The 13,064-nt window shown below is 45.1% G+C and overlaps 1 protein-coding gene across 2 annotated transcripts in view; it reads right to left on the reverse strand.

Annotated features, from left to right (window-relative positions):
- mob2a (MOB kinase activator 2a) overlaps positions 1-5,696 on the reverse strand; it is a 49,126-nt gene extending 43,430 nt beyond the window's left edge. The window contains exon 1 of one of the 2 annotated variants that reach the window (XM_056282652.1): positions 1,932-2,265. In XM_056282652.1, coding sequence (XP_056138627.1) covers positions 1,932-1,969 — 38 coding nt within the window. In that variant the 5' untranslated portion in view covers positions 1,970-2,265. Of the gene's footprint in view, positions 1-1,931; positions 2,266-5,492 lie in introns of those variants that run through there. The other variant, XM_056282651.1, reaches the window with a different exon arrangement.
- Positions 5,697-13,064: the final 7,368 nt, after the last annotated feature.

Below are 13,064 nucleotides of genomic sequence, written 5' to 3' on the forward strand. Positions count from 1 at the left end.
TGCCAAGTGACGGAATATACACTCCAATAAGGGATACCACAATAATAATTTGACTCTGCAGATTACCGTAGGCAACATCTGTTATTGCCCTTGGGCTAGCATAAACTCCCAAGTGTTGCTCAAAGGCACTTCAACAAAATTGTTGCTTGCCACAAATGGGGAACCAGGGTCCTCCAGCTAAATTCAAGCTCTAACCACCAGCCCATCCCTGCCATGTAATAGTGAAATGCTTGGAAATCATTCCATTTAAAGTGATGTGGCCAACATCAGTCCAAACATGGTTTCACTAGATCTTGGTAGGCAGCTTGCAGTCCACACAATGCCACTATTGAAACACCGGAACCATGAGTACTTTGGGCTGGGCCAAACTGAGGTCAACGAGGACTTGCTCAGATGGGTGTGTCTCACAAAAACACACATCAATCAAGCCATACAACATCACTGCCAAGCCATATGATTGGTTATTGGGAGACGCTGAGGGGGAGGAAGAGCTAAAAATAGATGTGACAGGCTATTTTCCAAGAACAAGCCAATAAGGCAGCAGCACTGTTGTGAAGTCCCACCCCTGACTTGGTGATAATTGGAAGAAAAACAGAACTTCTCATGGCACATGCATTGCCTTCTATGTGTATCACACCAAAGCCTATGGGGTATATGTTCCCTGATGGAGATGTTAGCATGCACGCACGCACGCATGCACACACACACACGCACACACAAAGGAGAGTCTGTTACTCAAGCTAGGAGGAGCAATGAAGTGTAAACAAAGTTACGAACCACAGTTGGGTCTGATGGCCTAATCCAGTACAGCTGTGTGTGTATGGATGTATGTGTGCATATGTGTAGGTATGTGTACGTGTGTGTGTGTTTCATAATTACGATTTGGCCCTCATCATCAACACACTCTTCTGGGAGCTACAAGGTTATATATAGATTTTATACTGCAGCTAAGGCAGGCCCATGCTGGCTAACCCCATAACCACAAAAGAGGGGACCCAGATCTCTACTGCTCTGGCTGCAAGAGCAAGCCTAAGCGAAAACATCCACTCATTCTCTAGAACGCAACAGCCGACAATATGAGTGCCTGCAAGTCAATCAACTTTCAAAACCATTAGTCACATCCTCTAATAACATGTTAGTTATGCCAAGTTTAACTGTGGTAAACTGATAAAGTAAATTCTCAGTGGGGTCATTGTAACCACACAGGAGGTCAAGGTTTGACAGATCTGTAGCTCCTGAAAACAGTCCCGCACCCTTGGCAAGGAACACTGTGTCCGTATAAACTGCTCCCACAGCTGAGGGGCACAGTGAAAGGAGAGGAATAGAGAAAAGGAGGAAATGCTGAAAGCAGCATGCCGTTTTCACCCAAAACAGCCTTGATTCGGTGATGGCCGCATGCCATTCTGCTGCAGGCAACCATAACCAACTCCGTAACTGACCGTACAACCAATAACCCCTTAAAATCTCCCTCTCTTTGGTCTAATAAGAGAGGTTGGCTACGTACCATTTCTATCTCTCTGTCCTAAACAACTCTCCCTCCCTCCTTCCCAAAAATATCGAAACCCAATGTCTGAGTGCAGCACAATCTCTGCCTGCCAGAGCAGCAGTGTCCTCAAATGTCTCCTCCAAACCACAGCACAATAACAGAGAAAGAGAGAAAGAGAGGGAAAGAAAGAAAAACCACAGGGTAGGCTCAAACGAAGAGGAAATTGTGTGTGTGTGGGGGGGGTGAAGGGGTGGAGGGAGGACGGAGTAAGATTAAAGTTACAGTGACAGCATCCAATTAGAATTTCTGCAATCTTGCATGTATTGATAACAAATAACACCAACACTGTAAGAGACACAGCGACAAGTGAGCAAGCGAGAGTTTGCATGGTGCCAGAGAGATCAGACAGGCAGATTTCTTTTGGGGGGGGGGGGTAAGTTGTTACCTATAGAAGAAGCAGTCACAGCACACCAAAACCCCCATCCAGCTGACAATAGTGACAGAGCTGGGTCTAACAAGGCTCCGACCCAGCTTCCTCCTCCTTTTCCGTTCTTCTCCTGCACACTCCGCTACAGGTGTAGGGGGAAAGCAGGTCCCGGCACCAGCATAGCACCTTGTGTAATCGTACGCACGCGTGCAGAGTGTTGAACCAGGGGTGCGACACACGTCTTCTTCCTGGACTTTAACGTAGGTCACACAGAGAGAAGTATGCACAAATCTGCACACGTAAGTGCCTACGTTCACTTTAGCCACAACGCTGGGCAAAAAGAAAAACCAAAACAAACAGAACTGTCATTCACAAAAAATACGAGTCCGTCCTGAGCACGTTCCTCTCTCTCCCTTCCAACTGCTGCGACTGCCCGCCTCTCTCCTTCATACACCCTCGCTTGAACTCGCTCTCTCTCTCTTCCTTGGTCTCTCTTTCTCTCCCTCTCCCCCTCTCTCTTTCTCTCCCTCTCCCCTTGCTCACTGGCTTTCACTTGAAAGGCGGGAAGATTAGCTTGGCAAACAGTCCCATAAACAAACTGCTGATTGCTGGGCAGCACACAGTGGACTGCAGGGGAGAGGGAGAGAGAGAGAGAGAGAGAGAGAGAGAGAGAGAGAGAGAGAGAGAGAGAGAGAGAGAGAGAGAGAGAAAGCATGCCCTGGTGTGCCATATCTCCATCATCTATATACATCCTAAACACAGACTAAACATTATCTCCACCCATGAGTCGCACACACACACTAAACAAACACCTCAGGGAAACATTTTGAATATCTGCTATACAGCTACTCAGTGTACCAACTTGAAATCCTAAAGACTTAAATCAGCAAGCGTGCCTGTATTTAATACACGATAGCTTGGTGAGTCGTAAAAGCAAATGGCAAATAGTCAACTTTTAAGTAAACACTGAATGTGAACCGACCACATTCATACGTGAACATTTGTGCACCAGAGCATGGACAGACAAACACACACACACACACACACACACACACACACACACACACACACACACACACACACACACACACACACACACACACACACACACACACACACGAGGCTGGTCCAACTATAAGTCATTCATACAGATAACGCAGTGGTGTGGGAGGGGCCAGTGCATCAACACACCCCCAGGTAGTGAACCAATCACTGCAGAGCCCTTTGGTTGTTGTGTGGGCAAACACAGTGAAGGACACACTGAATGATGGACCTTTCCACATCTCTGTCCTACCCACTTCACTACCAAACGCTTCCCTTACCATCATTCAGCAAGGGAAACTGCTCACTACTAGCATCTACTTGGCGGTTTCTGAATCACTCTTTTATACACAGACACCTACACACAGCCATATACGCACCCATTTTCCACCGACTGCAGTGGCCAGGTACATCAGACAGAACGTACCAATCATTGTTTGTGTGCGTGTGTGTGAGAACTGCTCTAAATGAAGACCGCAGACTGTGCCAGACTGCACAGGCACCACTAAAGGATTAACCAAATGTGACAACGACAGCCAGTGTTGTTGAATAACAACACTCAATGTCAAAACCAAAAAAACGAGCTGCATTCTAAATAAGTACGAGACGGACCAAACAGACTAAGCTCTGTGTGTGTGTTTGCTGGCAGGGGGGTGGGGTGGGCAAGGAAGAAGGCACAGACCGGTCACCTTCAGAGGTGTTGCATAACAACAGCAGAGGGGGGATCCTGTTCATATTCTGTTACCTTCCTGTCGAAAAGAAAGTCTGAATAGTGAGTTAGAGCTGACAGAAATCAGTGCTGGCAGCAGTAGAGACCTTACACAACTCCATACAACCTCAGAAATCAACGCAAGACAACGCTCTACCCCCTCCTCCACCATCTCTTGTCTTTCTTTCTTTGCAGGATGAGAGATGAGAGAAGGGAGCTGCAGCAGCCCAACAAAGCAGGTTCTAGATGCAATGATGTCATCTCTCCTCCTCCCTGGCAGTCGGTCGCGAAGGGCTGCTCATACTGAGCCTTTACCTTTCTATCTTTATGTAGAAAAACAAAACACACACATACACACACACAGAGAGCCGAAGATGCAGACACACATTTGCAACAATGGGTGTACATTGTGGCACATATACCAACTCAGAGATCATGGGATGGGAGTGTGTGTGTTTTGTCAACTACACACATAGTCTGTTCAAATTCTTAAGCTCTCGCTCACACTCAGATACACATACTCCCAACACTAAGGGGAAGGAGTATGTGTGATGAAAACAGTTTCAAATTTGCACCTGTGTGTGTGTGTGTGTACTCTGCACTCATTAGTTCCCTTTGTGTTTTAGGCATTAGAGTCAGGATATGGGTTTGTATGCGCTTGTCAGTGTGTGTGTGTGCATGTGCCCACACATGTACAGCGGAAGGGCCTGCGCCTGATAACAGAGCCAAGGGAAAAGAGTAAGAGAATAGAGAAGAAAGGGAAACTGCCATTATATCAACCACAATAACCACTCAACAAATGAACTGTGTGTGTGTGTGTGTGTGTGTGTGTGTGTGTGTGTGTTTCCCCTTTGGACATAGGGATGTAATAAAATAAAAATAAAAATAAATAAAACATTCACAGTAAAACATGGCGTCTGCCTTAACTGAGGCAGAACCGAGCCTTCAAATGGCTGTGCAGTTTGCTCCATAGATGCGAGGGAGTGAGAAGACAGAGAAAGTATTTTTCATTAAACTTGTGACTTGGAGAGATAACATAATGAAGAGGGACCGAAACACTGGGCAGGGAAACACCCAAACTCGTGACCGGGTTAATAAACTCTTGGACATGAATAGACCCCGTTGCAGTCATGTCAACGGAAAGTGGGTTAGGGGGGGAAACAGATGGATATATAAATCCTTCACCCTTAGTTAGGCTACACACACACACGAAGTTGCTAGGTGATGGGACTACAGGGAGGGGTATTTCTATGGAGGGGAGTAGGGGCTCTTGCTAGAGATACTGGGAGAGAGAGAGAGAGAGAGAGAGAGAGAGAGAGAGAGAGAGAGAGAGAGAGAATGAAACGATACGTGCTTTTCAACAGACGAGTGCAAACAAAAGAGGGATAGACAAACCCCTCGAAGCGGGATAGACAGGTTTCTCTCAGTCCAGCCTCACGGTCTCAACTCCACGTGGACACCACAATCGGTGTAGCATCGGGCCACCAGGAAGAGAATCTCATAGTCATCCATGAGTTAACAGCTCTTAACAATAGCTGCAATTTCATTTATATTCACAGTGCCAAACGCGATCAAACAGAATCACGAATCGCTTTAACCATGCTCCAGAGTGGACTTGATATTGCAAAGAATCGTGAAGCAAAAGTCACGCAAAAAAAGAAAAAAAACAGCTTGATATTGGACAGCGTAACTGTTATATTTTCATCATAACCACGTCTAGATTTCGACGCTAACTGTTTTGAGGTTGAAAGGGATGAACCCGCCCTCTTGTCGATACGCTGATGATACCTGGAGGTAACAGGCATGCGGCTTTAACAGCAGGACCTTACCGATTCAACGTGTACGAGCCGTTCCTTTTAAACCTCATCCTTGACGACAGGAATCGGATAAAGAAATCCAGAATTGACACTTTGCAGCTTTCGTCACACCTTAAAAGCGACGGGCTGGTTGGAAGGCTGCAGACGGGGGAACAAAACCAAATCGGGAGTTGCCCTTAGACTCTTTCTTCTTTTTCGTCTTCTTCTTCTCCCTCTTCTCTCTTCTTCCCAGACCTCCGCCCCCTTTCCGCCCCCCCCCCCAACAGTTTCCGTGGGGCAGGGTTTACAAGTCGGGGGCAAAGCGATAGGCTGTCATCTGAATACCCAAACAAGCGTTTCGATGAAACAAAAAGAAGCTAAGAAAAGAAAAAAAGATCGGGGTTTGGTTTTTTTTTTTGAGATCGCTGTATTTACTTCTGCGATTCCGGGAAACTTGGATTGGAGACTACACAACAGACTGTTGGAAATGATGCTTCTTTTGTGTCCACAGCCCGCTGACGCAAATCACAGCGCTGCCGACGACACTTCGCTGAAACAGACTTGATCTAATTTGATCCAAAGAAACATTCAATTCGATTGTACATCTGCATACAAATGGGACCCGGAACGGAAGATAGATCATCCAGCGATCCTTCTACGAAGTATACTTCATGTTGATGCGGGCCGCCTGGTCTTTTTCCATTCCCAGCCTAGGAGAAGGGGGGGGGGGTCCCACTCTGTTTCACCAGCGTTTCCTATCTAAGATGCTAGGTATTCCTCCATATAGGCTGAACGGAGAGCAGAGAACACACCTGTCAACGCCTCAAGGGTCAGACAGATTTGGTGCTAAGAATAGGTCCGAGGATCCATTAATGCCGTTCAAACCCAGAACAGTCTCTCAGTGTGCGTGCGCATTTCGAATGAACTCTGCCATTTCCGGTAACTTTGTCACGTTCACACAGGCAATATTAAAACATAAGGCACAATTGAAAAAAACTACAGCCGGAGACATTCGTTGGCTTTGAGTAATATCCATACAATGCAGCATCTCAAACCGCTCGTCGAGTTAACTGACGATGACTCGTTGGAATGTAAAGATTAATGGAAGGAGTGCGCTTTGTCACGGCCATCAACACAAAATCCCTCCAGCTAGCCAAAAAACAGTATGTGTATTCTTTGAGCAAAGGAAGCTCGCTTTCGACTATCAGATGGTCCTTGCGAAGGATAGTAGACGCTTGTGTACAGTAACTATAGCTAAGGATGTGTACAGTAAGGGTTAGGCAAAGGTCTTGCTTTGTCAATAAACTCAATTTGTTGGGATTAGAGGCCATATAAAGTCAGAGATTACCTGAAAGAGAGACGGGGGGGGGTGCAGGAGGACAGCCCACAGGGAATAAAAAATGTAAGGGAGACAATTAGTGTTGTGAGTGGGAGAGGTCTAAATGTTTGTGTGCAAGTTTCAAGGGATTTAGGCAATGTAAAAACACAAAATGATGAATCAAGGCTAGAGGCAAATTTAAGTAGGGTTAGCAAGACATCATGGCAATGTGGTGTGTGAGTGTGTACTTGCAGAAGTACATTTTTCTGTGTTTTCTGTGTATCTGTGTGTGTCTGCATCTGTGAATAATCCCTTCCCCCCGCTGAGCACCCAGGACTGGTTTCAGAGACTCCACGGTCATTTACCATAAGAGCAGCCTGGCACCAGAAATGCTGATCAATCAATCGCTCTACTGCTGCTTGCCGCCAGACATTCACTGCAGAGTTACGCAACAGCCACGGAGGGAGGAGAAGAGGATGAAGGGGGGCACGAGGAAAGGGTGGGGAGGATGAATAGATGCAGGGAAAGTGGTTAGGGGACTAGAAGGGTCCTGCAGGGAGGAACTGGAGTCGAGGTGGTGAGCGAAAACAGGAGACAGGAGCACTTGGAGAACATGCATGGGAGGGAAGATAGTGGTTGGAAGAGAGGAGGGGAGGATGGCGAGAGGAAGAAGCAGACTGCAGGGACAATTAACTGGTGCTTTATTGCACTGCAGTTGAAAACAACGCCCCCATCCCCTTTCATTCAGTAACAATCAATCACACCATTTGCTTCCCCGCATTTATTTCTCCCTCCCACCTTAACTGTCCTTGATTTTATTGCTCCCTTTGCAGTCCATTCATTAATTCGTCCCTACCATGGTCAATTCAAGCTTTTGTCATACTTTCGCAATTCTAACTTCTTTTCATTCATGTCTTCACGTGCACACACCCCCACACACACACACTCCTCTTCCTGGTGTATGTTGTGCAAGAACGATGGGGAGCTCCAAGAGTGCACTTTACTAGTTCCCTGGAAACTATTTTGCCTTCATCTTCATCACTACCACTTTCCTCTTCCTTGCAGGGCTCCTACCCCTCCACCCCCACTTCCTTCTCCTCCTGACCGAGATTGGGGAACGGGGGTGGGGGGGGGGGATCTTGCATCTAATCTCCACAAATGCCCTTAAGATTAAAAAAATAAAAAAAATAAAACATAAAACTTTCTCTCTGTCCAAGTCTTTCCCAGTGATAAATCTTGGGCTGATGGCCTCAGAGGGAAATAGAAACTCCCAGAAAATAGCAGACATTGACCATACTGCTTCAGTGAAATAGCCCTGGCTACTCCACCCCTAACAGGCTTTCCAGGAATACACTGTACACATAGTGTTAGACCGCAACACATTAACGCACACACACACACACACACACACACACACATTTACCTCTGTGGCTCCAGAGGCTTAAGTGACTGTGAAAGAGGGGAGGCCAACTCCAGGGAGAGAAGCGGTGTTATGTGCCAGCTATGTTCCACAGCACAGAGGTGATACTGACAGAAAGCATTCAGCCTCACACATGTGCACACAAAAACTGACCACTGCGATGCCAAAAATAAGACTGATCTTATGAAACGCCTGGCAGGCGCACAGACCTAATTTGAATATACAGATGATCTTCTTGCCAAGCACACTTAAAAGCTCCAGTTCTTTGCTATTTCTATATCTCTCGCACTCCCCAGAAATCAAACTGCAAGAATCGAGATATATACACAAACAGTTACACACACACACACACACACACATCGTATATGCACATACACAAACCGTTATACACACTAACAGGCACACTCTGAAGACAGTTAAAACAGTGAATGTAAGTTGGGGCCAGACCAGGGGTGCAGTATGAAAGGGCCTATAGACGACCAGGCAGGCAGACACAGACACCAGGAGTCAGTCTGTCTGCCTGTGTCTCTCTTTAACATACAGCCTGACCTATACTGAGACCAAACCGACATAACTCACCTTTTATAGGTGCCTGTGTGGATTCCTCCCCTCTTCCTGTCCATTTCTGCCTATCTGTTAGTCAGTATATATGCATCTCTTGCATACCTCCCTGTCTATCTGTCTCTCCATTACCAGGCTGAGGGCAAAACAGTAAATTACACCATTGCAGAAACAAGGACAGCACCATGATAAGAGTTCTGCAGCTCCAATAATACTGCCTGGCGCCCGCCTCTTAGCACTTACTGGAACTCATGGAAATGCCTATGAAGTAACAAAAAGGATTTAAACAACGCTGATATTTTGTCAAGCACCCCAGACAGTTTTATGCTTAGTTTTCCTATAGTTCTATGCCCAATGACTAATATCTTTCTATACCTCTAATGACTGAATTGCAATTCATGCTTATTGTTGAAGGAATCACAATGAAATCTAATCTACACAACTATCATTCCTCAGTTATTCCAAAAATGTCATGCACAAGAGCCCAGCTGGAAAAATCATCACCCTGGAAACAAGAGAGGAAAGCCCAATGAGACTAAAGTAGCCATTTTGGCAAAAGCAGACTGAATTGTTTTCGTTGTCTGTGTATCTAATATATACCAGCTGATAGTCATAGTAAAGATGAGGTAACCGCTTGCAGCGCACTGCTGGGAAAAGTGGGAGTGCACTGCCATCTACTGCTGATCAAAGGTAGTGCATAGGCAGGGAGAGACAAGTAAAACAACTGACTTCTCCTTAATTTCGGGAATACCGTCGTGTCCCTGACAATCCATTTTTCTGTTGGGGAGAGTTTCGTGCAATGCACACCCCATACATGCCGTTCACTTCCCTTGCTCTTCACCCCACATAGTATTCCCATTTTCACACATTCCCATTTTACAAAACTGTGTAATGGGCAGTGACATTCTGAAAATAATTATCACATTTTCCGATGCTAATGAGACTCCTTTAAACACCTCCTGAAATACTGAAAACTGCAATAATCACTGTGATATCTTGGAAATTTTGATGTTATTTTTCTTAATTTGGTGTGGGGGGGGCACTGACAATTTACAACCGTTCATATATTATGACGTTAATATCCAAATAAATAGTATTCTTTAACATTTCTTTGGACCGGTATTTGAACTGGCTCAGGAGCTGACCCTAACCCAATGCTACAAACAAGCTCTAATGGCATAGAGCTTGTTTGTGTTTCGCATAGTAAAAACCCTTAGCAATACGAAAAGCAGAACTATAAGCTTCTGTGGCTGCCACTTCTTGGTAGTGAACTGGTATTGCTGGTTTATTGCAAGCCAGTCATGTGATATTCAACAGGAACAAACAAAGAGAGCCCAGTGCATCCTGGGAAGAACTGCAAGAACTGATTTCACACTCAATGAATCCCCTCTATTCAACATTTCTCTGCTTTTATCCTAATTGAGAATCATCGAAAATCAGTGTGTTTGATCAAACAAAGTACTCTATAATTGAGAGGTGTGCTGTTTTATTTAGCAGCTCTGGGTTATGATGTAAACTGGAGCCCTGCTACCCCCCTGTGTAAGCAGCAGCCATTACAACCAATTCCTCTCCTCAACATATTTGGAGCGTCTCAACTTCCCTTAACATCTTAACTTCCGTTGAGATATCAAGGCCTGGCAGGACTGGTTTAACCAGAATGGCCAAGGAGAGCCTGTACCACAAGGGTGGTGAAACACGGTGTAGGGGTGTAGATGCTCCTGCAGACTGAAGAGATGGGAGGGGTGGGGTGCAAATTAGCAATGCAGAATAATTACTGATTGAGTTTTTGTTTCTTTTTTTGTTTGTACATATCTGAGCTATCAAGTTATGTTCTTGGAAAAATATCATTTAAGACTGCATAAAAAAGACAAAAAACACCATCTTTTTGTTTAGTAATTGACAAGTTTTAAATCACATCATAACCAAATTCAGCATTCTATTGCCTTGCCGTAAATTACATTCCTGCATTTGAACCCCATCCATCCATTATCCAAGCCACTTATCCTACTCAGGGTCGTGGGGATACACACACACACACACACACACATACACACACACACACACACACACCTAGGGACAGTTTATTACAGCCGATTCACCTGACCGACATGTCTTTGGACTGTGGGAGGAAACTGGAGCACCTGAAGGAAACCCACCTAGACACGGGGAGAACATGCAAACTCCACATAGAGGACGACCTGGGACGACCCCCATGGTTGCACAACCCCGTGGTTTGAACCCAGGGCCTTCTTGCTGTGAGGTGACCGCACTAACCACTGCGCCACTGTGCTGCATTTGAACACATTCAAATAAAAACAAGTGATTAACTGCTATAAACTGGAGTATCAAAAATGAAATACCTCAAAGCTGTAAGAGGAGACATCATCAATACGTGTCATCACAATGTTATAACATACTATGATGATACACGTGGTGTCAGAAAACTCTCTTTGGGCTTCTGTACAATAAGAGCTTGGACAAACAGACGAAAGAACAGCTTCTATCCCCGAGCCATAACCGTACTAAATGCTGCTAAGTCTTGATTCCTGACTTTAGTGCAATATGTTGGTGTCCTGTAGAATGTAGAAATGAATGTGAGTGTTTTATGTTTTTAATTCTTTTTATATTGATCTTTGCACTGATAAGAACTGCACTTTCAAATTTTGTTGTACTTGTACAATGACAAACTGTATAGTTCTATTCTATTCGATTCGATTCTGTACCCAAAAGACAGATGCGGTCGAGACAACAGATTGCACAGTACAGCTAACATGACCCATGCCGACCAATGATTACTCAACATCAGGGCTGTAGCGTGACAGCAGAGATGCATATGACTTTAATCCAAAAGATAGGAAAATGCATTGCACATTATGTCAAATTCCTTTTAAATGTATTCAAATCTCCCGACATAGGGTTGTTTGACAACACCGCAGTAGGAAGGCACAGAACAAACGGAGCGTGTCCCAACTCCACTTTTGCCCCAATGCTGACGCATGGGCTTCACAGCTGTCCGTGGTTATATAATGGCTGGTGTGTGCGATGTGTGTGTGTGTGTGTGTGTGTGTGTGTGTGTGTGTGTGTGTGTGTGTGTGTGTGTGTGTGTGTGTGTGTGTGTGTGTGTGTGTGTGTGTGTGTGTTTCAAGTCTAACAGACAAGTATGGATATGGCCTCCATGTAGTCTGGAGCCCTTTAGGGACCTCACTACTGTTCAGTGGCCTCCAACCACCTTTGACCATGGCTGTTCAGCTTTCAGCTGCTAGACATGCTAGCTAGAGATAGATGGCTGTAATAAAATTGCCGCAGTACAGGATTAATTGCAAATCTAGACAGGAGGCGCTAACATGATACTGGGCTACTGCAGGTTGGAAAGGTTAATTGCTCACAGCAACACAGAGGAGCGATACACTGAAGAAGATTGTGCATTTTACTGTAGGGATAGACTTATAAAAACTCTTGATAAAATAATTTAACACTGGAGAAAAAAAAAGATGTTCCTAATTTTAGTGCGATCTGCTGCTGGGAAGTCAGAAACACAAAAGATTAGAATTTGTGCTCCACACCAAAACAGCAATGAAATGTCTAGACTTTTTTTTATATATTGAGTTCCAATGAGGCCATGTGGTGTGGGAAGCCAGCTATTAGAGCAGAACAGTAAGAGACATTGATTCCCCTAGGAGCTACTGTACTGCACTGCCTAATTAACAAATGTAAAATATGCCAGAGGACATGACGGGTGACTGCGTGGCCAAGTTCTGTGTCCAAATATCTATATAGTAAACATCTAATTCATCAGTGTGAACCCCACTGTGTGTGTGTGTATGTATGTGTGTGTGTGTGTGTGTGTGTGTGTGTGTGTGTGTGTGTGTGTGTGTGTGTGCTACCCTTATGAGTGTGTTTATGTACATACATACACAAAGAGCATAAAAACGAGAAAAATAAAAGTGAAAGAGGGAGAGAAAGAAAGAGAGAAAGTTACACTGTGCAGTTCTGCCATATCCCTAGCACTTCCTGTCCCTTGACAAAAACAGCAATCTATTTGGTGTCTTCAGCTCCAGTACCGTTGTGACGAGCGGTGGTGAACGGTGTTTAAAGCTGCATTTCATAGATACCGCAGGAGTGACATTAGAGGAGCGCGTAGGCCAACAGACACAGAAAGAGATGAAGAGAGACCGAGAGAGACATGTGGTTAGAAAATTCAGCATCTGTCACCCTACTTGGCTTATCAGAAGCTAGCAGCGTGAGCAATAACAACCTGCGTGAGAGAAGCGGCGCTTCCGGTGTTTGTTTCTCAGTCTTTGCATTC

This window comes from Lampris incognitus, chromosome 6, assembly GCF_029633865.1.
Source record: "Lampris incognitus isolate fLamInc1 chromosome 6, fLamInc1.hap2, whole genome shotgun sequence".
NCBI lineage: Eukaryota > Metazoa > Chordata > Actinopteri > Lampriformes > Lampridae > Lampris > Lampris incognitus.